Raw genomic sequence first — 27,399 nt, forward strand, 5'->3', positions numbered from 1 at the left:
ATAGCGCTGTACGCATTTCATTTCTCGTCTCGTTTCTGAAAGGGCGCCATCCCACAGACATGCGACAGTATGGCGATTGAATGAAGGTACATTAGATGACGCTGAAGGAGGAGCTGCTCTCCGATTGGCTGCGCGCGCTACGCAGAGCTGCGCCGCTTGCCCGTTATCTCTTATTCTCCTGGATCATCGCCGTATGAGAGCACTTGCTGAACCGCAGTGTTTGGCGGGCCATGGACGACGAGGAGCACCGGGTGCGGGAGGCCGCTGCGCATCATGCTCGTCGGCAAGGTCCCGAGGTGTGGACAAATGGGCACACGCGCAGACAGACGGACGATCGCACGGACACATCGCCCCACTTATAAACATTCACTCCTTGGATAACCTTTAATTTTTTAGACCGCCAAGAAGCGCGCTTGCTGATGCGTGCATGCGAAATATTTTGACGTTTCAGTGTTCATCTTAATTCTACCAGTATGCTAAATGATGATAACACATCAATTCACTAAGAAAAAAATGGCACATCCCACGTATTGTGGGAACAAATGATAAGCGAAGCACGAATGAGGAAGGTTGATATGTCACTTTAAAATCAGCACAACGTTACGAGGCACATGCAAATTATGCAGTACATGGCTTCATAGTCATAAGTCCTATCTTTGGACATGTCGTTTACCTTCGTCGTCCATTCAGATGGCGTTATACCAGATTTGGTATGTGTGAAGCGAGCGAAACAACCGGGAGCGTTTCATGGGCGTCGCGTGTAGTAATCACTTACGTAGCATGTATGTCATTATTATCCACGTTAGGGTTTGTCACTTGTGTTCGTCTTACTGTTGTGTCATACCATATAATTTTTGCAACAATCATGTGAATGAAACCACCGCATGAGCAGCAAGACCATGACATGTAAATCATTATATTCGTGACTCACATGCAACGATTTTGATGTTATGACTAGTCAATTACGTCCGTGATACTGCCATGTTCTGCCATACCCATTTGGTATTGATACCTTTACCGAAACGTTAAGGATAGCTAAAAGTTGTAGATAGATAGATAGATAGATAGATAGATAGATAGATAGATAGATAGATAGATAGATAGATAGATAGATAGATAGATAGATAGATAGATAGATAGATAGATAGATAGATAGATAGATAGATAGATAGATAGATAGATAGATAGATAGATAGATAGATAGATAGATAGATAGATAGATAGATAGATAGATAGATAGATAGATAGATAGATAGATAGATAGATAGATAGATAGATAGATAGATAGATAAGCTCAAAGTCGTCGAAGTTCGCTTAGAAATGCTTCGCATTTAAAAAAGCTGACATCGGTATAGCGTTGATATAAATTTCAGCGCCGCAGGTGGTATCAAAACCATCTATCTATCTATCTATCTATCTATCTAGCCGCTTATGACTTTTAGCTCTCCTGGCTGTTTCATGGTTATCGACACCAAACTTGGTATGGCATAGCGTGACTGTATGATGAGTGTACGTGACCAGTGATAACATGAAAATCATGATGTGTATGTCGTGAAAGTCATGCTTTATATTTCACGATTTTGCGAAGTGCACCATGTCGCGAAGTGCACCATGTCGCACTTCGCGACGGTTGCCGCCGGGCCACGCTGACGCACGCTGGTCGCGCCAGTCACGCCTGGCGTCAGACTATAGAGTAGTGCTCGCGTTTTGCTAGCGCAGCGTCACTGTGCCCTGCATGCACGCACGTCAACGTTACGTCAGTGTATAGGGCCAATCATGATGCAATCGTGGCCGTTTCGCTAGCTCCACATATACCAAATTTGGTATCAGGTGACGTGAATATATGATGAAGATAAATAACACGTTCAAACGTGATAATCATCACAGGGAAGTCATGTATGGCGTAATGTACTTCCGCCTCGTAACATCCTGATTTTAAAGTCACATCCCAACCCTTCTCACTCGTGCTTCGCATATTATAGATTTGCACTGTACGTGAGATCTGCCAATTTTTCTTAACACTTTCGCGTTAGATTTGCTAATGCCTGTTCTCGCCATTCCTGGGTAGACATAAACTGCCTGTCACCTGTGGCACATGTCTGCATACCTGTGGCACATGCATGCCCGCACGTCTGTGTGACCGAATCGGCGTAGGGAATTTGACGACGTACGAGACGCACTGGTGTCGCATGTTATCAGAGCGTTATATTCGTCAAACCATCTTACCCTCCTATACTATATAGTCCCGCGGCAGTGGTCTAGTGCTTAAGGCACTCGGCTGCTGACCCGAAGGTCGCGGGATCCAATTCCTGCTGAGGCGGCAGCATTTTCAATGGAGGCAAAAATGCTGTAGGCCTCTGTGCTCAAATTTGGGTGCACGTTAAGGAACCCCACGTGGTCGAATTTTCCAGAGTCCTTTCACTACAGCATCTTTCATAATCATATGGTGATTTTGGGACGTTAAACCCCACATATAAATCAAATACCATTCTATGCTAGTTTTAACTTACCCTTGTTAGGTGGTTGATCACGAGGGCACCAAGATGTAGGCGACTAGATAGATAGATAGATAGATAGATAGATAGATAGATTGATAGATAGATAGATAGATAGATAGATAGATAGATAGATAGATAGATAGATAGATAGATAGATAGATAGATAGATAGATAGATAGATAGATAGATAGATAGATAGATAGATAGATAGATAGATAGATAGATAGATAGATAGATAGATAGATAGATAGATAGATAGATAGATAGATAGATAGATAGATAGATAGATAGATAGATAGATAGATAGATAGATAGATAGATAGATAGATAGATAGATAGATAGATAGATAGATAGATAGATAGATAGATAGATAGATAGATAGATAGATAGATAGATAGATAGATAGATAGATAGATAGATAGATAGATAGATAGATAGATAGATAGATAGATAGATAGATAGATAGATAGATAGACAGACAGACGCCGGAAGCGCTTGCAGTAAGCAAAGAAATGCTTTGTAATGATATTCATTATACTGACCAATCGCAGTAGAAGCATCACTAGCTTTTATCAAAGCATCAAAGCCTCATGAGACACGCCTTGCTCGAGGGCTCCAAAAATGCGAACATTTGGCGTTCTCTAACGTACGCTGATATCGCGCAGTACACGGGCCTCTGGGTATTTCGCTCCCATTAAGCTTTCACCGCTGTGGGCAGGCTCGAACCTGCGACCTTCGTATCGGCAGCCGAGCACACTAACCACTGCTTCGTTGCGGCAGACGCATTTCTGCAGAAGCAAAATGCAAAAGAACGCCTAAGTGCTTATTTGCGGCACATGTAATGAACAACACGTCTGTAGCCATTCACTCTGGCATACCTCAAAATAATATTTTGGTTTTGGCACGTGAAACCTCAAGAATTAGGATAAATATATGCAGGTTTATTTTTGTTCATTCGTTATTCTAATAATTGTTTCATTAAAATGTTTTCCAGAGGCATATTGAACAGGCGGATGCAGCGAAGCATTCTGCAAAAAACAGTCACTCAATGGCATCGAATGACATTGGCGGGCTAGAAACATTGCGCACCTCTACCCACTGCGATGGCACCACGGAGACCAGAAAGCATGCAACTAGGGCACCCGAACCTGATGGCGCGCTCAGCTGGTTGATCGTTGCACTTTGCTTCCTGATCAATATGATGTCAGCCAGCTTCTACCGCTGCCTCGGGCTTTTCTACAGTGCCTTAATGTCTACCTTGGGAGTGTCTCGGGCTGAGGCATCACTGCCTCTGTCTGCCTACACAGGCTTCAAGTTATTGTCTGGTAAGAACCCAATGTATACTTTGTTGGGGGTCCATTTTGCTTTATAGTCTGTCAGTGGTACTCTTGACGCTAATTTTATAAGGCCTTGGTGACAGTGATAAACGCCTTGTGTAAACCATGGTTTCTTCACGCTAGCTTTGTCAAAGTATGGTTGTACTAGAGGGCAGAGCTGGAGGAGCATAGCTCGCAAGCATAGCAAGTACACGAAGTGCGCAAAATATTGTGTCAAGTTTGTAGACGCAGTATGTGCATACGTCTTCCCATAAACTGAACTTACTAGGGCAGCTCGAGCTGATTCGCTGTCTATTTATAATTCATTATTAGCAAGAAGAAGGTACCCTTAATTTGTAAACTGATTTCGCGTAGAACGGTGCCTTTTTTTTGTGGCTTCATGTACAGCAAATCACAGCCTTTTAGTTTGCCACATTTTCGTGCCAGTGTGCTGAGTGTGCAATCGAAAAAAATCGCTCTGTAGCTTCTCCTCACTCCGTGTCTGGGTGGCGTCGAGCTTCTTATCTTGGTTTTTGTACTCAGCCACGACGAAAACTTTGAAAAAAACGCTATCTTTGGATTCACTAGTTCTTATCCCACACGAATCGCTGATTGGCAAGTAGGTTTCACATTAACCGTGTCATGCCGATATGGAGCCATCAGACTTTTTGCCGGAGGGCCTCTCGGGGGTTGACGGCAGCCCGATTGGCCCAGCAGCACAATTTCAAGAAAGTTCCAGAAAATTTTGATGGTGAAGTTTATACACCACATGTACACGACGCCAAATTTCGGCGTAGTTGGAATAAAGCGCTTTCATACTCTGAATATTACGCTATGTATTCGTACTGTGAGTGTGATGCTATAGCCAATTTTTCAGTGCATTGTCACGTTCTTATCTTTACAAAGTGTGTTATCAACTTGGAGCTGTGTTCAGTCTTTAATGCTTCTTTCAGCGCTTGTTGGAATTTATTTCTGTGTTTAAAATCAGTGCCACAGTTTTGAAAGTTATGACAGTGACGACAATTGCCTTAATAAAGTGTGGTCACCATGGTAAAACCAGGGAACCCTTGTTTACTGTTTCTACCATGGTGCCTTTGTTCCAGGAGCGCATTTTTTTAGTAGGTCCTACGGAGAGAGCCGGACTTTTTGTATTCCAGTACAATCGTAAGTATTAAGGCCAAGTGACAATGTCCCAAAACAAAAGCCTAGGAGAACAGCCGGCGTAACATTTCATACATTTGCCATGTTATAAAGAACAGATAGTAGGTGCACGATGTAACAAGGTTTGATGCACCCGCATCAAACTGTTTTGCAAGCTCCATCACTCGTCCTTCGCTGAGGGGAGAGTTGCAATGTTCGTAGTCGCTGAGAAGCACAGGTTCGAGTGCCGGGCGCTCGCGTTGGTCTTCGCTAGAGCTTCTGAGTCCTGCCACTGGCTGGCATTGGCGTATGCATGCCAGGGTTGAGTGCAATGTGGCGGCCACCCACTAGTCACCTAAGAAGGGGTTGGGGTGCAAAATCTGTTCTATGCATTGACTTAACGGGAGGGGCACACTTCAACGAATCTTCATTCCCTTCCCCCTCCTGAAGCGGAACGATGTCCACGCTTAAGCTGACTGGAGAACAGATATGGTTTTCATTTTGGCTTCACGTCTCTAACCGAGCTCCGTTCCCTGCACATAATCCAACATAATGTACGAATTGGATATCGTGGTCACTTCCTCAAGCACAGTCTGAGGTGGTTGCTGGCCCAGGGTTCTCCTTCAAGGCTTGCTTACCCACCTCCAATAAATAAATGCAAGGGAAGACCATGCCCACACCGCTCTTCGGTGACTAGAGGGTGTCCCCTCTAGGCATGCCTATGAGCACACGTAAGCGTACCCTGCAAGTTGGATTCCGAGTTTAATTATTAGTGCAAATAAGATGTTGAAATTATTCAGTAAGTGCACCAACATGGTTTCTGTTGTCTTTATTTTAAGTAAACGCTAATGTAAAACTGTGCCTTTCTTAGCTAGTATGAATGGGTTCTTGATACCTCTTGGTGATAATGACGTTTATTAGTGCTAAGTGCATTAAGTCACTTCTCTTTCAAGAATATCCTGTTAATTGTGGCTCTCTGAATACTCACAGAAATGTTGTTTCAATTCGGGTGCCTACGCAGTAGTGATGTGAGGACTGAGAAATCAGTGGAGCTGGTGGTATTCCCTTGCTGCTTTTCCTTTGCCTCATCCTCCATCCACCACTACCCTTGGTACACTGAACTACAAAAGCGTAGCCAGAAGTTTTTTTTAGTTTTTTTTGGGGGGGGGGAGTTAAACCATAGTTTATCTATGTTTGTGCGTGCGTTTGCATACGCAAGCAAACTTCAAAAACTTGGGGAGTTTAGAGTATTGGAATAGTTCGCATAAATGATTGTACTCGTTATTAAAGCCTACCCGATGTCGGTGTTGAATAATCAGCCCGATTTTCTGTGCAATACAAGAAAACTGAAAAGCAGTTGGGGCACTGATGGACGTTCAAAAGCTGCATTGGATAGATCTAGTATCGGAAAATAACATGGCTTAACATTAAAGCAGTTAACTGACAAGATAATAAGAATAGTGGATTGTCCATTGAATTTTCGCGAACAGACGGGACCGTTGCGGCACCTGGCAGAGTAAGCCACAACTGTGCTCTTGTTTTTACGCTGCCTACGAGATTCTGTTTGGCACCTCGCGAAACACAAGGTCAAGGCGAGGAATTATATGTGCATCGTTCGGCCGGTGTCATGTGTATGGGGAAGCTATCACATATATATCGGTCGTACTTAGTCGTGTTGGTGTAGCGAAGGCCGGCTTGCAGCAGGTGACGGAAGCGTTTTGACTATAACTAACTCTTGACACATCCATACAAGATGCTATGCATGCTCTTGCTTTACAGGAAGAAAGCAGTATCGCGACACGTAACATTCAGTGGTAAATGTCACTGGTTTCACGCTGAAATGAGCGTTGGTGTAAAGCCCCGTAAGCACGACTTTCTCCGCCTCAGTATAATCAAGGGGGAGAGAGTAGGCCTAGAGTGGCATAACAGTGCGGCTACTCCACAGTAGAAAATGTTTACCGGTTTCGAGTGTCTTAAGGAGCAAGCTGAATTTTGTGCTTGTTGTTAGCACTATTAGGAGAGCTAGCCACATGGATTTGTATCCAGTGTGCTTTAGTACGCCACTGTTTTAAGATTCATGGTGTGTATTGCCTCACAGATACCCATCGTCTTATGAGCTTTTTGGAACTACTGATTAGCAGCTGAAAATCCTTGAGTACATCTAGAGGTCGCACATATATTACACATATACACAACATGTTATGATTGAAGGGTGTGTATGTGGAAAAAAAGAAAAGAAAATGGTTCACGGAATATATCAGGCCACACGAACGCCTAAATGTGAGCGATCCCATCGCAGAGCTAAGGTAAAAATTAGTGCCACCTTCAGATTTTCTTTCTTTTTGATGCACTGACGATAATAAACGTGCCTTGGGAGATCAGTGCTGTTTGTGCCTTTTCTTAGTTTTCTTTACACGGGTGCTGAGCAACATTGACTCTGTTATGCTAACTACCTCGATGCCTAATCGGCGAACAAAGACTACACGAAAGAAGACACACGTTCCATTGGGCCAAAACGCCACATATCAAAGACACAAGTTCTATATCAGCATCTTTGGGACAACTAGACAGGGTTGAACGTTTCTAAAATACTGGTATCACAATATAAACAGCTCTCGGGGCAGTTTTATCTGAATTATCGAAGTAGTATTTTAATAACTTGCTCATATGCACTGGTCCGTCTGACACGTTGCCAGTCAAGTTCAAATAATATGCTGACTATGCAGAGACCTTGCCCCAGCAAGATGGCGCAATGAGCGCGTGTAGAAGCATCATCATGACGTGGCAGTGTGCGCTCTCATCACTTAAGTGCACTTTTCCCGCAAAGAGCAGAGGGTCAACGCTCACTCACGCACTCTTTCTCTCGGTAGGGACTACCGTACGTCTTAGCTGAACTTCGGCTTTTACCGGAACGATTCTGTTTTAGTTACCGGGCACACAAAGTTGATTGTTACCGTTGAACAGTCTGCGTTTTCGAAAATAGAGCGTTTTTCAGACACAGCAAAGTAACAACTGAGACGCTTATTTGCGTTCATCTGTACTTGAGAGTACGTTTCGTGCGTCATTTGGACGTGAGAAATGCGGGCACATTTTAATCTGATAGCCATTCTCCGTGTGACCTTCCAATTTGTTGCTATTAGGTTCATGGCTTCGCCTTTGAGGCAAAGCTGTAAGTTTCTTTTTACTATGCTTGAGAAGTGCTTCTTACAAAAGCTAACTTCTTAGTGGCCATATATACAAAGTTGATGGTAATGCTCTGATGTGTAGCACATTCAAGTATATATGGTGAAAAAAATAACAATGTGACAAATAATTTAGGTAATGTGAACCGTCTAATAAAAAAACAAATACAAAGCGCAGAGGAGTTCTGCTGCCTTTTCCATCTCCTTGTCTTGATCTCTTCACTTTGTCTATTTTCTTCTGTGCAGCTCTGCACACAATAATAAATACACCTGGATAAAGTGCAGGTCATCTAACAATTTAACTTTTCCCCTGAAAGGGCTGTTCTCCGGTGTCCTGATTCAGTCCTGCGGAGCACGGTGGGCTGCCACCATCGGGGCCAGTCTGCTCACCACGGGTTTGTTGGTGTCCTTTTTTGCCGAAGGAGTGTCCTTCCTGGTCTTCTCTTCGGGGTTTCTAGCTGGTGAGTATGCCTTGGATTGGCAGCTCGTTACAATAACCAAACTCGGTTCATTCATCATAAACTACATCCGTGAAGCATCAGACTCTGCGACGGAAAAATTCACAAAAATGCAAAGCATTAATGAATGATCGTGAACGTGAAACTTTAGCAGTACCACTGGTGACAGAAAAGCAAGCGCACATAGTTTATCGACATCGAGAATTATTAAGTAAAGCTTCATGGCACTTTATCTTCTACATGTCATCCTCATATACTGCGCGCTAAAGCTCAAATATTGTTACACTACTTTGTCATTTCCTGATGAAGTATAAATTTTCTCAATTTGTCACCTACTCTGCGGTGCCATACCTACTGCCATACCCAGTTATTTATGTGCTTTCAAGCTGCATCATCACATGTGCTCTAGCTCGTTCTCCTTGTGTAGAGTGCAATGGAGAACCAGTTTCTGAACAGTAGAGTTTACCTACTGGCGGAAACTCAGAAATCTTGATCTGACGTCCATGTAAAAGAGATGTGGTCTTATTGATTAAAACAAGAAGGAATTGAAGGACTGAACAGCTGTTAAACTCTGCGCCAGTAAGTGTTGTGTAAATTGTGACAATTTAATGCGCTTAAGAGTGCTCAGCTGCAACCTCCCAAAATTTTCACGCTTTGAAAATGTATATTTGCACTCGTACATGCATATAGAAGAGTAGGAACCTCTTCGCCTCCACTTCCCCGCTATACGAAAAAGTTTTTTCATGCACCCCTTGATAGGTCTGTTGTTTTAAATGCGATGCATCTGTGAGCCAACTAAAGGCATTTTGACTGTTTAGTCTTTCTTTATTCCCTTCTTTTTCCTTCTTTGTTTGTTTCTTTCTTTCTGCTTCTTCTTTCCTTTCTTTCGTTGTCTTTTTCTTTCTTTCTTTGTTCTCTCTTTCTTTCCTTCTATCTCTCTATCAATCACGTTTTAGCCACGTTTTTCTGAGAGCTCTCGTGGTCACCTCCTTAACTTGGTATTGACCAAAACTTTGACAGAAGAATATGAGGGTATGAAGGACATCACTGCGTGGCCATCACTTCAACAACGTCGTAAAACCCTATCGCTCTGTCACATATGGTACATACCTGTGCACTACGGGCTGTCGTATGCGGGTATGCCCCCTCCTGATTCCAAATTTATATCTCCCCACGAACGGCGTGAACAAACATTCATAAACTAAGTGTAAATATAAGGGTTCATTTCCCTTGTTAGACACAACATTAACCATAACTGAGAGACAATGATACCGAGCAAACTATCGGGGACGTTATTAGAAGTAATTGTAATGTCAGAGTGAATAAACGAAAGTGAATGAAAATATAACTCTCTTCCGGCAGAGACCAAACCTGTAACCTTCCACTAACGCGTCTCATGCTCTACTATGGAGCTGTGGCGGCGGTCATTCCTCTGTTCACTTCGCGGCGTATATACAAGTTGATTCAAACGTGGCGGCAGCATCAGTGCAAGCAGTAGCCATTGCTGTTATTGTTGAACATTTTTTCTCTGTTGGTTTCACGTAGCACGTGATGTTATTAGGAGCTGGCAGCTGACTAGTGATCTATTTCATTCTATCTCGAGGCGTCAAGGTTGCTAAAACGAGACCCTCGCAATGAATAAGTGTAAATTTATGGGCTAGTTTTCTATGATCGACCTAATATATTGTTACACGACATCGGCAACGAAAGAGTATCATAGACGACGAAGACGATGAAAGCGACCGTGCTTGTGTTGTTGTTGCTGCTGTTTTTCCATCTTGGCTGCAGCTGCCTCTGACTCTCCCTGTATATTTTGTAAATATATTTATTTCATCCATTCTCTCACCCCCTAACATTTGGTGGAGGTGCTGGATACAACACGATATAACGGAGCTCCGCAGTGGCCGGCGCTTGGACTTTTCCACCATGGCAAACCAGGAACCGGCTCCCGCCGAGGCGACTACAACAACAGCTGTTGTCCTTCCGCAGCTAGAAGATCCTGGCACGTTCTGTGGCATGAATGATGTCGACATCGAAGAATGGTTGCCGTTGTACGAACGTACAAGTAAGAATTACCGCTGAGATGAAACTCTTATGTTAGCCAACATCCTGTTCTACTTGAAAGAAACAGCAAAAGTGTCGTTTGAGAACCACGAAGATGAAATTGGAAGCTGGTATGCGTGCAAAGAAAATATGCGCGCCCTTTTCGGCAAGTCTGTGAGTAGAAAATAGCGGCCAAGGAGGAGTTGGCATCTCGTGCGCAAACGTCATCAGAGTCCTACGTGACTTACATTCAGGACGTGCTTGCGCTTTGCCGAAAAGCGGACAACGGTATGGAAGAAACCGAAAAAGTAGCTCACATATTGAAAGGCATTGCAGATGATGCATTCAACCTTCTCATATGCAAGGACTGCCACACGTTCGATGCCATCATGAAGGAGTGCCAGCGTTTTCAGGCCGCAAAAAGTCAACCTATCGCCCATAACTTCACTCGACTACCAAACACAGCAACAACCTGGTCGTGCGAAGACAGGCCTGCGCTACAGACGCCGTTAACTGCAGAGCACGTGACCAAAATCATCAGACGTGAACTTGAAGCTCTGTCTCCTGCGTCCACGTGCTCCCATGCCTGTGACTCTAGCCCTCAGATGGTGCCACTGGTACATGTCATTGTGCGACAAGAGCTTTCCAATGCTGGGCTGGCCTCCGAGTGCACTACAGCTCCCTCTCAGCCGATCAACCGTCGTCGACCCCATGTTTCGTATGCCCAAAGCCAAAACCTTCCGGCGTGCCTTCGCAATCCAGACAAGTGGAGGACCGCTGATGATCGTCCGATTTGTTTCAACTGCCACCGTATCAGGCACGTGGCCTGCCATTGTAACACTCGGTGGTATTGGCATCAGGCATCCTATGGGCACCCCCCATCGGCCAGAGAGGGATCATGGACGCTTTCAAACTTACCGGGAGTCACCTCAGGCCACCAGTGAAGACGTTCCTTCTATGCTGTCATATCGTCGTCACTCTCCATCTCCGCATGCTCACCAGTCCCGTTCACCACTCTCCCGTCGCCCATCGTCTCGCTCGCCCCAATTTCGCCAACCAACGTCACCGACTGACCACCTGCCGCGGCAAAACTAGATGATGCAGCTCCCGGAGGTGATGCTGCATCGACCACTTGCCCGCCAAATCCTCTGACCATGCTGCGGACTCGACGCAACCTTATTGACGTTGAAGTAGATGACACACCTGTTGTTGCACTGGTGGACACAGTCGCTCACATATCAGTGATGAATTCAGAACTTCGTTGCCGCCTTAGGGAAGTTTTAACGCCACCCACAGTGCCACTCATCCATGTCGCCGACGGCGGCACGTTTCCCGTGCTTGGAATGTGCTCCGCGCGTATAAGTGTGGCTGATCGCTCCACGACAGTGCTATTTGCTGTGCTCGAGAAATGTTCCCATGAACTTATCCTCAGCGTGGATTTTTTTATCCGCCCACTCTTCCCTCATTGATTGTGGAACCGGCATGCTTCAACTTGATTTACCGTGTTACCATGACGACCCAACACCATCTCAACCCCATCTGTGTTCTGCAGATCACGTTCGCTTAGCGCCTCAAGCCGTTACTTACGTGAACCTGAGATCTGTCCCTCCTCTCAGCCGTTCCCGATGATGACTACATGTTGACACCTATTGCTGACGTTCTGCTGGCCAAAAATGTTGCCGTGCCTCACACACTCTTGACAGTCACGGGAAATACAGCATCTCTTCCGATCCTAAACTTCAGCTGGTGCGCTCAAGTTATCCCAGATGGTATGACTTTCACAAAAGTTTTTTTTCTACGGATGCTGCCATTTCGGCGTTCGTTGCCGAATCTTCTTCGTTCTCTGCTCTGTTTTCATCCTCGAAGAGCGCAGCGGATGGCACCATCGACAAGATGATCGCTACAGACCTTCTTCCAGCGCGAAAAGCTGACATCCGGCACCTGCTGAAATCCTACCATGACATCTTTGATTTTGATGACCGCCCTTTGCGTCAGACATCCTTTGTAACTCATAGAATTAACACTGGAGACGCCAGCCCCATTCGACGACGTCCTTATCGCGTGTCTAATGCTGAGCGACAAGTTATCCAGCACGAAGTTGAAGAAATGCTCACAAAAGACGTCATCGAAACTTCCTGAAGTCCATGGGCATCGTCGGTCGTGCTAGTCAAGAAGAAGGATGGCAGCTGGCGCTTTTGCGTAGACTACCGTCACTTAAACAAAGTAACACGTAAGGACGTGTATCCACTGCCACGGATTGACGATGCTCTCGACTGCCTACTTGGGTCTGCCTACTTTTCATCTATCGACTTGCGATCAGGCTACTGGCAGATCTCTGTCGATCATCGAGACCGTGGGAAGACTTCATTCATCACACCGGATGGACTTTTCCAGTTCAAGGATATGCCATTCGGATTGAGTAATGCGCCAGCTACATTTGAAAGAATGATGGACTCTCTCCTGCGTGGATACAAATGGACCACGTGCCTGTGCTATCTCGAGGACGTCATCGTATTTTCACCTACATTTGAAAGCCACCTTAGCCACCTAACGGCTGTTCTTGAGGTTTTCCGGAAAGCAGGACTTCAGCTCAAATCTTCCAAATGTCGCTTTGGCCGTCGCAAAATCACTGTGCTCGGCCACCTTGTCAGTGCTCGAGGCGTGCAACATGATCCTGATAAAATTCGAGTTGTCAAATATTTTCCCATACCACATTCCGCAAAAGATGTACGGAGTTTTATCGGCCTTTGTTCTTACTTTCGACGTTTCGTGAAGAATTTTGCTGACATTGCCCGACCACTTACGGAGCTACTGAAGAAGGACATGCCTTTTTATTGGGGTACTGACAAAGCAACTGCCTTCAGAACCTTTACAACATTACGTACTTCTCCACCCATCTTGGTCCGTTTCGACCCGTCAGCCCATACTGAAGTTCATACCGATGCCGGCGGACATGGAATTGGTGCTGTTCTCGCCCAGCAGCAACGAGGAGAAGATTGCGTCATTGCTTATGCCAGTCACATTCTTTCTCCTTCGGAGAGCAAGTTTTCCATTACAGAGCGTGAGTGCCTCGCACTAGTCTGGGCAGTCAGAAAAGTTCGACCATACTTGTTTGGCCGCACCTTTTCGGTAATTACAGATCACCATGCCTTGTGCTGGCTGTCGTCCCTTAAAGATCCAACACGATGACTTGGCCGTTGGGCCTTGAAACTACAAGAATACAGCTTCGACGTGGCATACAAATCTGGCCTAATGCACCAGGATGCCGACTGTCTATCCCGTCACCCCATGGACCCACCTTACCTTTCAGCACATGATTCTGACCTTTGTGTCTTCGCCATGTCGGCTTTGACCGACATACGCAAGGAACAGCTCAGTGATGTCCACTTGCAGTCTATCATGCAGAGTCTACGCTTGCCCCACGTAGACCCGTCGCTACACTTGTTCGTTCTACGCGATGGCATTCTTTACCGAAGCAACACCAGCGCCGAAGGACCAGAGCTACTACTCGTAGTTCTTGCGACACTCCGTTCCGCTGTACTTGAACAGCTTCACGACGCCCCAACCGTGGGACATCTCGGGGTCACGCGCACGTAAGATTGCGGGCGGCGTAGATTCTTTTGGCCAGGCCTTTACCGTCCTGTACGCCGATACGTTGCTGCATGTCAGTCCTGCCAGTGCTCCAGACATTCCACCTTGCCACCAGCTGGTCCGCTTCACCGTTCCCTTCTACCACGCCGGTCTTGATCTCGTTGGACCATTTCCTAGTTCTCTCACTGGAAACAAGTGCATAGCCGTAGCCACTGATTACGCCACAAGATACGCTATCACACGAGCGCTACCGACAAGCTGTGCCACTGACGTGACGGACTTCATGCTTCATGACGTAATTCTTCACCATGGTGCTTCTTGACAGCTGCTGACTGATCGTGGTTACTCATTTCTTTCAAAAGTATTGAGTGACATCCTTCGCTCGTGTTCGACGCGTCACAAGCTCACTACGGCCTATCACCCACAAACAAATGGTCTTACCGAGCGCCTAAATCGAACATTGATAACAATGCTCTCCATGTACGTTTCCAAAGATCACCTTGATTGGGATAGTACTTTGCCTTATGTGACATTCGCGTACTATTCGTCACGTCACGACACTGCTGGCTTCTGCCCCTTCTATTTATTGTTCGGCCGTCATCCAGCATTACCCTTCCAGACTCTTCTTCCACCAACTACGCAAACGGTTACAGAGTACGCCCGGGATACCACTGCTCGGGCTCAAGTGGACCGCCAAATCACACGGGAACGTCTTCTTGGCTCGCAGCTCTCTCAGAAGGCCCGCTACGATAGCCATCACCGAGTAGTTTCCTACTCTCCAGGTTCATTGATCCTACTCTGGACACCATGCCGCCACGTTGGCCTCTCTTCGAAGCTCCTGTCTCGCTACTCGGGCCTTACAAGGTTTTACGCCAACTTACGGATGGCGCATACGAAATTGCTCCGTGCTATTCTGCTATTGCTCCGTGCGACCAAACGCCCATTCGTCCTTCCGTCAGTCCATGTCGCCATCCGTCCGTCTGTCCTTGCGTTCGTCCAGGTGCCCGTCCGTCCATTTAGTGAGCACTTCAAGTACCGCCTTCTCGCATCTTTTCATCATATATCATCATAAATACCACCATCCAGAGAACATTTCAAGGAATAAACGAGAGGTGACTTCTCCTCCTCCTCCTTCTCCTCCTATTACTACTACTACTACTACTACTACTACTACTACTACTACTACTACTACTTCTACTACATGCATCGCGGACGCACGACCCATGGCTTAAGGAGCTTCGTCCCAAAAGACCACGCAGTTATTTTCAATATTTACAAAACTGCTCGCTGGCGGCTTCACAGGAATCAGACTCGTTAATGTGTGTGTTGTGCGGAATTTTTTTATCTGCTGAGTTGTGTTGAAGAATTCAATGAGAAGTCTCATACAGCAAATGTAGAGATGAAAGCACGAACACGATATGTTGCAGCACTGTTTATGTTATAGAGTAGTAGCAAGTAGTGGTTGGGAGGAAGAAAAGAAAAGATCTTGACTTCAGAAGGTCACGAGAGAGCATGGCTAAGCGTCTTGAAGAAGGGGAGAAGAGGGAGACGAAACAGGGGAAAGGTGCCAAAAAATTACCCCATCTCCCTATAAAGGGAACTATGAGTAGCATGCGAAACAGCACATGCTACTCACCCTTGCCCGATTTTAACGCCTCATTGAAAGTGGAGCACGTTACACTTCATCCCGAACTCTTGTTGGAGCTCACCACGCGCGCTCATTGCCATGTCACGCTGGAGCACATGGGTTCATTTCGCATCAGCAGAACCTCGCTCCCCGACGCCGTCACGCGATTGCTTATGGAGTGTAAAAGAGCGGAGGCCACATCCTCTTACACACCCAACGCAGGCCCGAAGGCGCTAGCACGTGATTGTTTCTCTGACTAGGATACAACGAGTTGGCTCATCACGCGTCTTCAGAATCTCCTTTCCCGGTGGCATCACACGATTGCTGAGATAGCGAGATGGGGAGAGGCCACATCCTCTTACACAGCTACTTACGCAGGCCTGAACGTACGCAGGCCTGAACTTACGCAGGCCTGAAGCTGCTGTTGTCGATGAGCATGTGGGGAGGTGAAAACTTATCCTGGGGGCTTAGACATTCTTTAGTGCGCGTATATTAGCCTTGTATTTGTCTGGCAAAGTTGAAAGACTCAATCGGAGAAAACCAAGAAATTTGAATGGTTATGACTGCAGTATTAAGCGCATGGACTGGTTCCAAGACTTTATGGCAATAAACTTGGGTACATTCCTAATACAAAGGATGTATTTCTTTAGGTAAGAGACAAAGGGGATCCAGGTGGGATCATGGTCTATGAACATACCTATGATTCTCTATGGCTGCTCTTATAGGAGAGACATTGGCCTTCAATGAACCCTGGGTAGAAAGACATTGGCTTGCGCGTGAATGCCAGTATTGTGCATATTTTGACACAGATATTCTACACACCTTCGCCTCACCGGCGAAGATATGTAGAGAACAACTTGCCGCCTTTCGTATCCTTGCCCGCACATGCAGCTTTGTTCCGGACACCCAGATGCAAGTGTTGTTGGGGTAGATATATACATTACATTTCATTACATTATAATTTATTAAATTACATTATATTACATTAGCCGTCTGTGGTAGGGTTTCGGTAATCTTCACCAGAACTAAAATATAATAAGCTTCTAGTTCAACACAACACCACAGATGAAATTATTACTGGCAGGCTCCATTTCTGTTAGGATGAACATTGACGTCTGTTTGAGACTAACCCATCGAAAGACGTAACATCCAAGTACCAATTCCTCGAGAGCATCGAGAATGATGGTATGGATAACGTTATCACAGGCGCATTTCACATCTTAGATAGCACTGTGAAAATTGCTTCATAGTTTTCTGTTGTTGAATGACAATAATTAGAGGAATGACGTTATGTAGCGACGACCAACCTTGGTGAAAGCCAACCATATCATCAGAGTGTATTTGTTAATGATCGAGGTGTCAGCAGCATCCCCACCTTGACCTTGCCGGTACAATGGCCCGTCATTAGGCCACGTCAAAGAGAGACTTCACAGGATTCAGGAGAGGCACCAGGTAGCTGCACTTCCACGCAGGAGAGTCCACATTGCCATCGCAAAATTTATTGAATATTTCCAGAATACAGTATTGCCCATACGATCCTACGTGACGTAACGCAGCACTTGTCACCTCATCTGGACATGGTGAGGACGAGTGCTTGCACACGTGCAGTGACGTTTCCAGTTCGTCCATATAATCCACGCCCAAGCACTCCATACAAACGGTTCACCAGCGAAAGCTGAAACGTGCTGCCCCAGTGTTTAGCAGTGGTTTCAACATGACGCCTCACTGAAGCCACTGAATGGCAGACGCTGGACCATCAGTCATTCTTTGATGAAGTTGATCCTCTACAAATGCGATAAGATCGGTGGATAAACCTAGCCATTGATGGTGCTGAAATTTGGCAGAGTGCCTTTGCTCAGTGAATTCCTGCACGTCTGATAGACCCGAAACTGACAGACATGGGAGCAGTCAGAAACCACCGCTCCAGCACCGTCATTACATTGCTTCGTCTCTGTGAAAACCATTTCATCGATTTTTGTTAGATCGTTCTCGAACCGTAGGTGGTCACAGACATCGCTCCGGAAGCCAAAGTGGCACTGGAGAAACTCCCGCCGAAATTCCTTGTTTATCCGCAATCATCTGTTTGATGCTGTTGTGCCCGCAACGTCGCTTGTTCGGCGCATTATTGTTGCAAGCGCTTAACATAGCGAGCCAACTTGGTGGCGTGGTTTGAAGGATGCACCCACTACCGGTGCCTGCATTCACGTTCGTGATTTAGCACGGCTGGGAAGCCTGCTGGATCATTGGTACGCATTTGCTGCCGGCACTCACCACCTTGGCCTCTTTTGTGTCCGTTCTGTAGCATCGGCCTGGCGAATGTGAGCTCTGTCACGTTTATACTGCCGGCGCTGTTCTAAAGTTTTCCGCTGTTCAAGAGTCCGTAAGGTTTGTGGCTTACCCATGTGGAAGGTCTCAGTATAAACTGATGCACGCCTTCTCTCTGCCACGGCTGTGACAGGATGGTCGACGTGAGTCACAGTGCATGCTAAGAACGCTGTAACTGGTAGCACAGTTAATAGAGACCGCTTGTGACACTGATGCCTAATGGCTTTTTGCTCCTCGTAGGCATATACGCTGCAAAAGCAACTTCCATATGCTGATCTCGCACTACAGGAACGTCATGTCACAACATATCAGTCAGAGCAGTAATGTCACCAAACATAATGGCACTAAATTCGCCAGCAACTAGGAGCTTCTTGTATTTTTGATGTAATCCCAGTGCCTCGAAGGCATGACGCTGTTGTGAATGTAAGCCAATGTCTTGTATAGTTCTCTATACAAAATATGAAGGCTTTCGCAGGTCCATTACGTCAAAGAAACGTTTCTATCGTAGTTCTCGAAGCTTATTCTTTTGATCATTGATGTTTTTCTGAAGGCATGCACCTGGCTTTGTTGAGGACCCATAAAGCTTGGTTCATTCATGTTGTCTTTGGGCACGCTGGCGAATGGCCTTAAGCGTTTCTAACACTTGATCGAGTTCCGTAGATCATGATGATGATGCTACGTCTTCATAGAAGTCTGCATCTCATGACGAACCACATCTTTAATACATTGATGTGGTTCATATGTGCACATGTCTTCGCGTTTGGTACACTTCCCAGTGAATCTGTTTTACAATTCCAGAAAAGACAGAACCGCCAGGACACATTGCTAAGAAAAACGTGGCAATGTCATCCCTTCCCTGAGTACTAGTATCTGTAAACCATTGAACATGGTGGACATAACTCTGCAACCTTCGTGTGAAGTCCTATCAGCTGCTATAGGTCACTCTTCAAAGATACGTGGGCGGGCATTTGTTTAGTGTTTTCAGTTCGTGAACATCAAGAAGGCTTGTGCCTTTTCAATATGTCATCAAGCTTCCACACAATGAGTCATAGGCGTAAAGTCATTCGCCATTATCTAATATCCTGGAGATGTAGGCATATCTTCTAGTATCTGTCAATCAAGTCAACGCAACCGGGATATATGTGGGCCTATTAATGTAAACGACATTCTTTTTTTACCTGGAGACACGCATAATAATTTCCACCTTGGGTCTCAACTCCTTGCGGAACATACGTGAGTTTATTTTGGATGTACACCATTGCTTAGGATGTCTACTTTTGAAAAACGCGCTTCCCAGATTATGATTATGTGAAACTTATTCTCGAAAACAAACTGCACAAGTTCAGACATTTATGTATGCGCACTTATGGCGTTCCGCTGAAGTATGGAGGCTCGCTTGACTTGTTCTCGGAAAGACTGCAGTGATCTGTGGTGTTTCATCTAGTTACTACAGGGTGGCACGTAGTGGTTCGGGGGTGTCCACGTATCGCAGTACACATTTAGTGGCGGGTATCTGCAGACTAGCCAGGGACGTGCGGATAACACTAATAAGTTATCTCAGTGCGTCGAAAACTTGACCTCTTGTGCTGATAGACTACCTGTTGTAGCCACCATTGATTGTCAATGCTGTGGCTTTGTAGGAAGGTGTATCAGCAGTTACATCGGCCAAGCAATGTCTGTTATTATAAGTCCGTTGCAAGTTCACTCATAAGCAATCTCATTGAATTGAAAACCTGCCATCTTGTGCTGATAGGCTGCTTGTTGTAGCCATTGTTGATTGTCGATGCTGTGGTTCCATAGGAAGGTGTCTTAGCAGATACGCAGGCCAAGCATTGTGAAAAACTCTAGTCTGCGTGTCAGTGGTTTTGCGTTTCTCTGGTCGAGTTACACCAAATGGTGGTACCTGGGCAGTCATTATCGTCACAGTGGCGGTGGCGTATTCGTATAACCGTTGTGCAAAGGACTGCTGTTTCCTTTGTTTCAGTACCTCCGTCCACGTGAACGTCATCTCTGAAGAGGCGTCACTGTTTCCTCTCTTTGGGACCCGTCCGTCACTATTTCTCTCAAAATTCCTCCTTTCCTTCTTGATTACTTTGCAGTCTTTGGATGAGTCGTCACAATTTCTACTCTACGTTCTGCATTTCAGAAGATTTTCTTCGCAAGATTTGGGTTTTTGGAATACGGCGCAACTTGAGTAAGCTAGCTTGTAGGTATGCAGGCGACCAATATGGCCCAGTTTCGGGTACTTGTAGTACTACAGGGATCCTGGAATTTAGGGTTAGTTTCCATGACTAAATAAACCAACCTAGACATGGGTTGAGATGCTGTCATCTCTGAAGATCACGTGGATGCTACGGGGTTACCAAGTCGCTATACAAGTACGTCCGGGGTTACCAAGTCGCTATACAAGTACGTCCATGGCGTTGGTAGCTGGTTTGAGCACCATAAAAATGCTTCTGTTTGGAAGAGAAGTGTAGACACCATAGATGACGCATGTTTTCGTGTTCGCACCCTGCAGTGCGTAAGATCTGAGCCTGACATCGTCTATCTACGTAACATTTCGTAGAGTATACAGCGCACCCGAATGTTGAACATCTATAGCCGATATGTTTGCGTGGATTGAGACGACTGTACTTTCCCCAATTAGGCAAGACAACTTTGTGTCACACACGAATCACTTGCCTGTTTGTATTCTTCGCTTTAACTTCACGCAATCACAAAGCTTTTTGACAAACTATAGATTCACGGCGTCACTTTTTCAGAGTTCTTCCTTTTCTCCCGACTTAAAAGGGTCATGAAAGGACGGCACCACGAGTCAGTCCGGGCTATTTAAGAGACCGTAACAAGGGAGCTAAAGTTCTGCTCCTGTTTGTGCGTTTCAGGGATCCTTTAGTGATGGTCACAGGCGTGCGCCGGTGGGGAGGAGGCAGGGAGGGAGAGCTGCCTCCCCAGACACCTAAGAAAGGGAGGGCACTGTCTGCCCTATACACTTACTTCCTAAAGAGGGAAGGTGCTGCAATGAACCATCGCCTACCCCATGCTTGGAGTGAACGCTGCTCCCTATATGATGATGGCAGAGTTTCAGGAAACGCTTTAATGCAGAAGAAGCATACATTTGGAAAACTAATAGGTTGATGTCTTAGGGCTGTGACTATTTTAGAGACTAATGTGTTTCTTGAAGATCTTCGACGCAAGAATTTTGGTGTGTCTGTCTGTCTGTCTGTCTGCCTGTCTGCACATTTGTCTGTTAATCAACTTTTAACGACACCGGGTACTTGAAACGGCCGACCCCATCCGCAGTGCCCACTAATGTTGCTCAAGGTTTAGCGTTTACACTTGTGCAATTTTTCATTAAAAAGCAATTATTGTGCATGTCTGGGGCACCGCAACAATACGTATATATTCTGCATGGGCGACGCTTGTTAGAAAAGGCATACATGAGTAGCTTTAAGGACCGTAGTGCTTATCACGCTGCGGTGACCACGCAACGCTTGCACGAAAAGGCGAGTGTTTCTAGCACTTTGCTAAGACGAGATGGTGGTGGCACCTACTCGTCGCCGTGCGCGTTGCACACCTTATCACCTCTGAGACAGGCGCGCACATTAGTCTCAGAGCCACGCGCTTCGTTTTTCAAGACAACTGCCAGATGGCGCTCACGACTCACGTCTGACGTGACTTGATGCGCTCGTTTAGCTCCACTCTAACGCAGTGCCTCCAGAATACCATTCAACCATTTTTTTGCGCAGAACATCGAATGAATGTTTTTTGTCTATTAAGTCCTATCTCTTTCCAGACAGATACATGCAAAAAGTATTCATATCTGAGACTCTTGTCTCAGACACGAACATGAAAGGACAGAATAGAATGAACCCCTATAGGTTCTTTTATTGCACTGAACATTCCCACTGTTCTGTAAAAACATCAAGCGTTAATTTGTTTTTTTCTTGCTGACATCAAAATGCGAAGTGTAGCATTTACTTTTCTCTATGCCTATTTCAGGTACCGGTCATGGAATAATCATCAACAGCTGCCTAGTATGTGTATGCCGATACTTCGACAGGCGACGAGGAGCGGCGTTGGGCCTACTCGCGACTGGAGGAACCGCTGCAGCTCTGGTCTTTACCAAGGTCTACGAGTACTTGCTCGCCGAGTATGGAGTTCGGGATGCGTTCCTCATCATTGGTGCGTTAGTAGGAAACGTTGTGCCCATAACATTGCTTATGCACCCACCACCGTGGGAGGCCATACCAAGCGAAAGAAAAATCGTCGCTGAAGGCGCCACTAACACTGCACGGAATCCGTGTTGCGCTGCATCAACAAGAACAACCGACGACGTCTGTCATGAAGCATACCTGAAAACGGAGCATATCCGGCCTGCGACATTGCAAACTGAAAAGCCCACTCGATTCGGTCAAATTAACTGCGAGGACAACATTAGGAGGTGTACTGGATGGAGCTTCAACGAAACGCCAAGCGTCATTAGCAGCAGAAACGAAACTATCATAAGCACAACACATACCGCGGAGATACCGCGGCGTTGCCCTCTCTCGTTCGGCCAACCGTCCACGACGTCCAGACGAGAAACGTTCTCCAGCTGTACAAACAAAAGTCCGCTGCCCCCGTATGTCGCGCCAGACTTGAACAAATTGTGTGCAAGGAGAGTAACTATGAAAGGTGTCGCCGGATTGCTGCTATACATCTCTAACCAAGTTCCAAAGCACTCCTCAGGGACTCATTCAAGTCAGGCACGAAGGCACACTGTCGCAAGTGTCAGTCTCTCGTGCCCACTTGGTGCTTCAACTGTGTGCAGCGATCCAACAAGCCACGAACCTTCAATTATGAAAGACGAGGCACCTACCACCTCAACGTTGCTGCTTCAGAATGTCCTGCAAGTGCTCAAGAATCCACGATTTTACTTCCACGTGTTGAGCTACGTTTCGAGGGGATTCTTTTTTGAGTGCTTCATGACGGTGGCGTTAGACTTTGCGCAAGACGCAGGCGTAGCACGTGCAGACTCTGTGTACGTGCTCACATTCTATGCGGTTGCTGACGCCATAGGTCGGTTGTTTGTGCCTTATCTGAGTGACTATGGCCTGATATCGAACTGCGGCCTGCTCACCATCAGCTACTTGGCACTGTGCCTGCTCCAACAAGCGGCACCTTATGTTGCGGGGAAATATGACGTATGGGCGCTCTCGTGCGCATTGGGCCTGCCAAGTGGTTACATCATAGTTGGAGTGCCTCAGATCCTCTCCACAGAAATAGGCCCCAAAAATTTTCCGATCGCTTACGGATTCATGACCACGGCAACAGCTATTGGGAGCTTTCTGAGACCACTGCTAATTGGTAAGAGTAATAACTTGTTCTTTTTATACCTATTCAGAGTAGAAAATAGAACATGGTAATGAAAGTGCTGCACGGTTTCCTTAAGTCTGTCAAGGACGTTTGGTGGCGCAGGGAGCCTTGAATAGCACAGAAAAGTAAATGGCGATGGTAGAAGTGAGAGTTAACTATGAGAGTGTAAGAAGTGTTAATGAGATAAAGCAGTGTGTGCTGGTGGTTCTCGCATGCAACAGTAGCGCTCTAAACAACAGTATAGTGAGCCAAACAAGGAACGTGTCGCCACGGTCGTACAACAGGCGAAAACCACGTATGCGTTTTGACCCTCGAGTATGGCCTCGATATAGCGGGTCATAGCTTGTGTAGACGGCTAAAAATTCTGAATGAAATGTAAGAAAGAAGTGCACATTTATGAGGTCGTTTTTATTGTTAGATACAATAATAATGACATCTAACAGACAAGATCTAATGGAATGAACAAAATAAAATCCACGAACAATTCAACCAAAAAAAGCACAGCAGACATAAATTGTTGTTTTCCTAAATGTAGAGTATAGACTCCTACCTATAGTGAAAGTGAATTCTAGTGCTCAAGAAAATTATGCTTTCCGTCCGTGAAATCTGAACCCACAGCCTTCGGATTCAGTAAGTGTTCGATGCTCTGCTACAGCTTCGCAGCTACGTAATTCGAAGGTTGTGGATTAAGACAGCCCCAACCGAAGGGGTCATTTTTCATCCACTTCGCTTTCATTCCACGTTGGTGAAAATTTTAAACTACACTCATGAAAAACAACAAACAACGCCCCGTATGCGTTCTCTGTCCTAATAGTGACTTGAGTTGAATTGCCGTGTGCAATAAAAAAACAAGTCCTTCGAACAATTTTATTTTTAATACGCAAGTGCTTTATGCCGGGGTCCACCATAGCTCATCTGACGTACTTCCGTTACGGAAGCGATGCTAGAAAATATACACAAAAATGACGACGAAAAAAATTGGCCAGAATCTACATGTTACACTGTAAATGTCGTTGATAGACGATAGTCTTGCGTCTGGAGAAAGTGAACAAAACGTTTATTTGATGTTCTGCGCAAGAAAATGGTGAATGGTATTCTGAAGGCGCTGCGTTAAAGTGCTTCGAGCGTGTAACATAGACGAACAAGCGCATCTAGGCACGTTAGACATGAGCGCCATCTAGGCATGTTAGACATGAGCGCCATCTGGCAGTTATCTCCGAAAACGAAGGCGTGCGCAACCGCGGAGAAAAATGCGCGCCAGTAACGGAGGGGATAAGGTGTAGAATGCAAAGCGACGGGCAGGTGCCACCACCATGCCGTCATAGCAAAGCGTTGGAAATGCCTTCTTGATCATCGCGTTGCACTGTCGGCGCAGCGCGTTAAACGCTACATTCCTTATAGTTTCTTGTGTGTGCCTCATCTAGTATAAGGCAGACATACGCAACATAGACATGTTGTTATGGCGCCTCAGTTATGCGCAATATTTGATTTTTTATTTGACAATCGCACAAAGATGAATGATAAAACTTGAGCAATATTGGTGGGCGCTGCGGATGGGGTTGGCCGTTTGGTGCCGCTTGAGAAATCGTTAGGTTGGACAAACAGACAAAAGTACAGACAGACAGACCAAAATTTTTTTTGTCGAAGGTCCCCAAGAAAGACTATCGTCTTTAAAAATAGAAGGCAAACATCTGTAACGCTGAATCGTACTAGCAACTTTTAGATTCTCAGTGCGCGGCGTTAACCACTACGCCACAAAAAGTACGCTGTCTGCAGTGTTAACGGTAAGCCATTTATATACAACATACGTCAATTGGGAGTCTTCAGAGCTTCGAAACCTTTGCGCGTTCTTGCTATCAGTGGTGAAATGGCACGACAGTCTCGCGTTTGACTGAGGTCCCTAAATAAACCAAGTTAACTTGTTCCAAAAACAAACTAAAAACAAGGCGCAACAAGTGAAAACAAGGTAAAGCAAGTTAACTTGTGTTATCTAGGAACTTTAGCGCTTGACGTGCCTTCACGAATCGCCGCCCCCATGGTCCAACGCAGCGTGGTCTCTCCGGCGCACACGCTCATCAGACTCGTACTTCGGGAAAAGACGAAAGTCACTTCGCATGCGGCTACGGCCGCGTTTACGAAAGGAATACGCTACTGACACACGACGCAGGAAGAATTGTGACAGTTGTTAGTCCACGCTCGTCCTGTGTATGCTAATTTCGTCCGTGTGTACACTGCAAGTTTTCAGTTGCTAGCAGTTTCTAACGTCACTTCGCAATTTGCTGCTGTTGCTGAAAGAATGCCTAATTAACGCTCAACTACCTATGTTAAGGCAAGTTCCACTTTCGTGTTTACCGATTCCTATACAGGCAGATGAGGCACGTTTTTTTTTTTAACTTCGAGCTTCATCCCGGCCATTTCGTATTACTTGACGCTCAATGTGGCTAGTGAGGGTTCCCGGGTGTACTGCAACCTTGTGCGAAGGTCACCTCCTACGTGATGTCCTATAGCAATTAGACGGTTCCTCACTCTCCGCCTTGACTACGAATACGCAGACTAACACTCCGACTTCAACACACGTAAATACCATGCAAAATGAACAAGGCAGCGCCTTCTGTTGTAGCCCAATCGATAGAATACTGGACATGTAATTCGAAGTTTATGGGATCAGATTACAATAGCAGAAAGGGTCTTTTTTGGTCCACACTTATTCTCGTCACTTGAAGTAACTTTCGTTTCCCTACAGATAAAAAAACCATAACAGCAAATGTCTACTCTGCTTTGCTTCGCTTAATCTTCTGTTGCATTTATTGGTTGCATCTAACAGAAAAAAAACACAAGATGGAGCACTCGAAAACTACGCGTTTGTCGTAGATCAAATCTAGCGATATTAGACATGACCAATCTTTGACGTGCGTGCATTTTGCAATTAAAAGAGCAGTGACACCAAATTTTAAACTCTAGATTTGGCATTCATTTTATTGGTTAATGTGAATAATGATGATCACGTGGCTGAGTTTTGTGGTGACAATGTGGAACACCTTTGGGAGAAATTCAAGAACATCTGTACGTCTTGTTTAGATAAATTCATTCCCAATAAGCTAAAAAAACGCACTAAGTTTACTCCGTGGGTCACGAGACCTATACTGCATCTAAAACGAAAGGCTGAACGTCTCAGGAAAAAGAGGGCAGCTTCCCAGCGCCTAGGTGAAGTCCGGTCTGCTTTACACGAAGCGATTCAACGCGAGAAAAGCTTTTATTTCAATACCACACTGGCTAATTTTATTGAAGATGACCTGCAGAAGTTTTGGGCCTACATTAGCGATCGCGAAAAGAACGTAGAACAAGTGTCTGTGAACGGTTCTTTGGTATCGGATGCGAAAGCGATTGCTGATTATTTTAACTCTTTTTTTCATAGTGTTTTCTGTCAGTCTTCTCAGCCTGTGGCTTTTGTACATGATTCCGCAGATACTCCACCAGGAAATTTAATTTCATATGAAGGAGTTTTAAACATGGTTCTTCGAATAAAAGAAAAATCCTCCGGTGGGCCAGAAGGAATACCGAACGAATTTTTTCGACGGTATGCCGAGCCCTTGTCCAAATACCTTGTTACAATTTTTGAAGCTTCAATCCGTACTGCAACATTACCTAAAGAATTGAAAATGGCTCGTGTCAAGCCAATTCCCAAAAAGGGAGACCATCTTCTTGTCTTCAATTATCGGCCAATTTCGATTATATCGTCTTGTAGCAAAATGTTAGAACACATTGTCACAACAGTCATATCAAAACACCTAGATGAGCATAACTTTTTATCTCCGTATCAGCATGGTTTTCGAAAGGGCTTGTCGACAACAACTCAGTTATGT

At 45.5% G+C, this 27,399-nt stretch overlaps 1 protein-coding gene across 4 annotated transcripts in view; it reads left to right on the forward strand.

Annotated features, from left to right (window-relative positions):
- The window catches only part of LOC119179588 (uncharacterized), a 198,578-nt gene that overhangs the window by 156,699 nt on the left and 14,480 nt on the right, over positions 1–27,399 (forward strand). For all 4 annotated transcript variants that reach the window (XM_075883817.1, XM_075883818.1, XM_075883816.1 and 1 more), the window contains 3 exons: positions 3,494–3,824; positions 8,455–8,598; positions 22,181–23,527. In XM_075883817.1, coding sequence (XP_075739932.1) covers positions 3,494–3,824; positions 8,455–8,598; positions 22,181–23,527 — 1,822 coding nt within the window. The remainder of the gene's footprint in view (positions 1–3,493; positions 3,825–8,454; positions 8,599–22,180; positions 23,528–27,399) is intronic.

The sequence above is a fragment of the Rhipicephalus microplus genome, unplaced genomic scaffold (genome assembly GCF_043290135.1).
Source record: "Rhipicephalus microplus isolate Deutch F79 unplaced genomic scaffold, USDA_Rmic scaffold_21, whole genome shotgun sequence".
In the NCBI taxonomy this organism is placed as follows: Eukaryota; Metazoa; Arthropoda; class Arachnida; order Ixodida; family Ixodidae; genus Rhipicephalus; species Rhipicephalus microplus.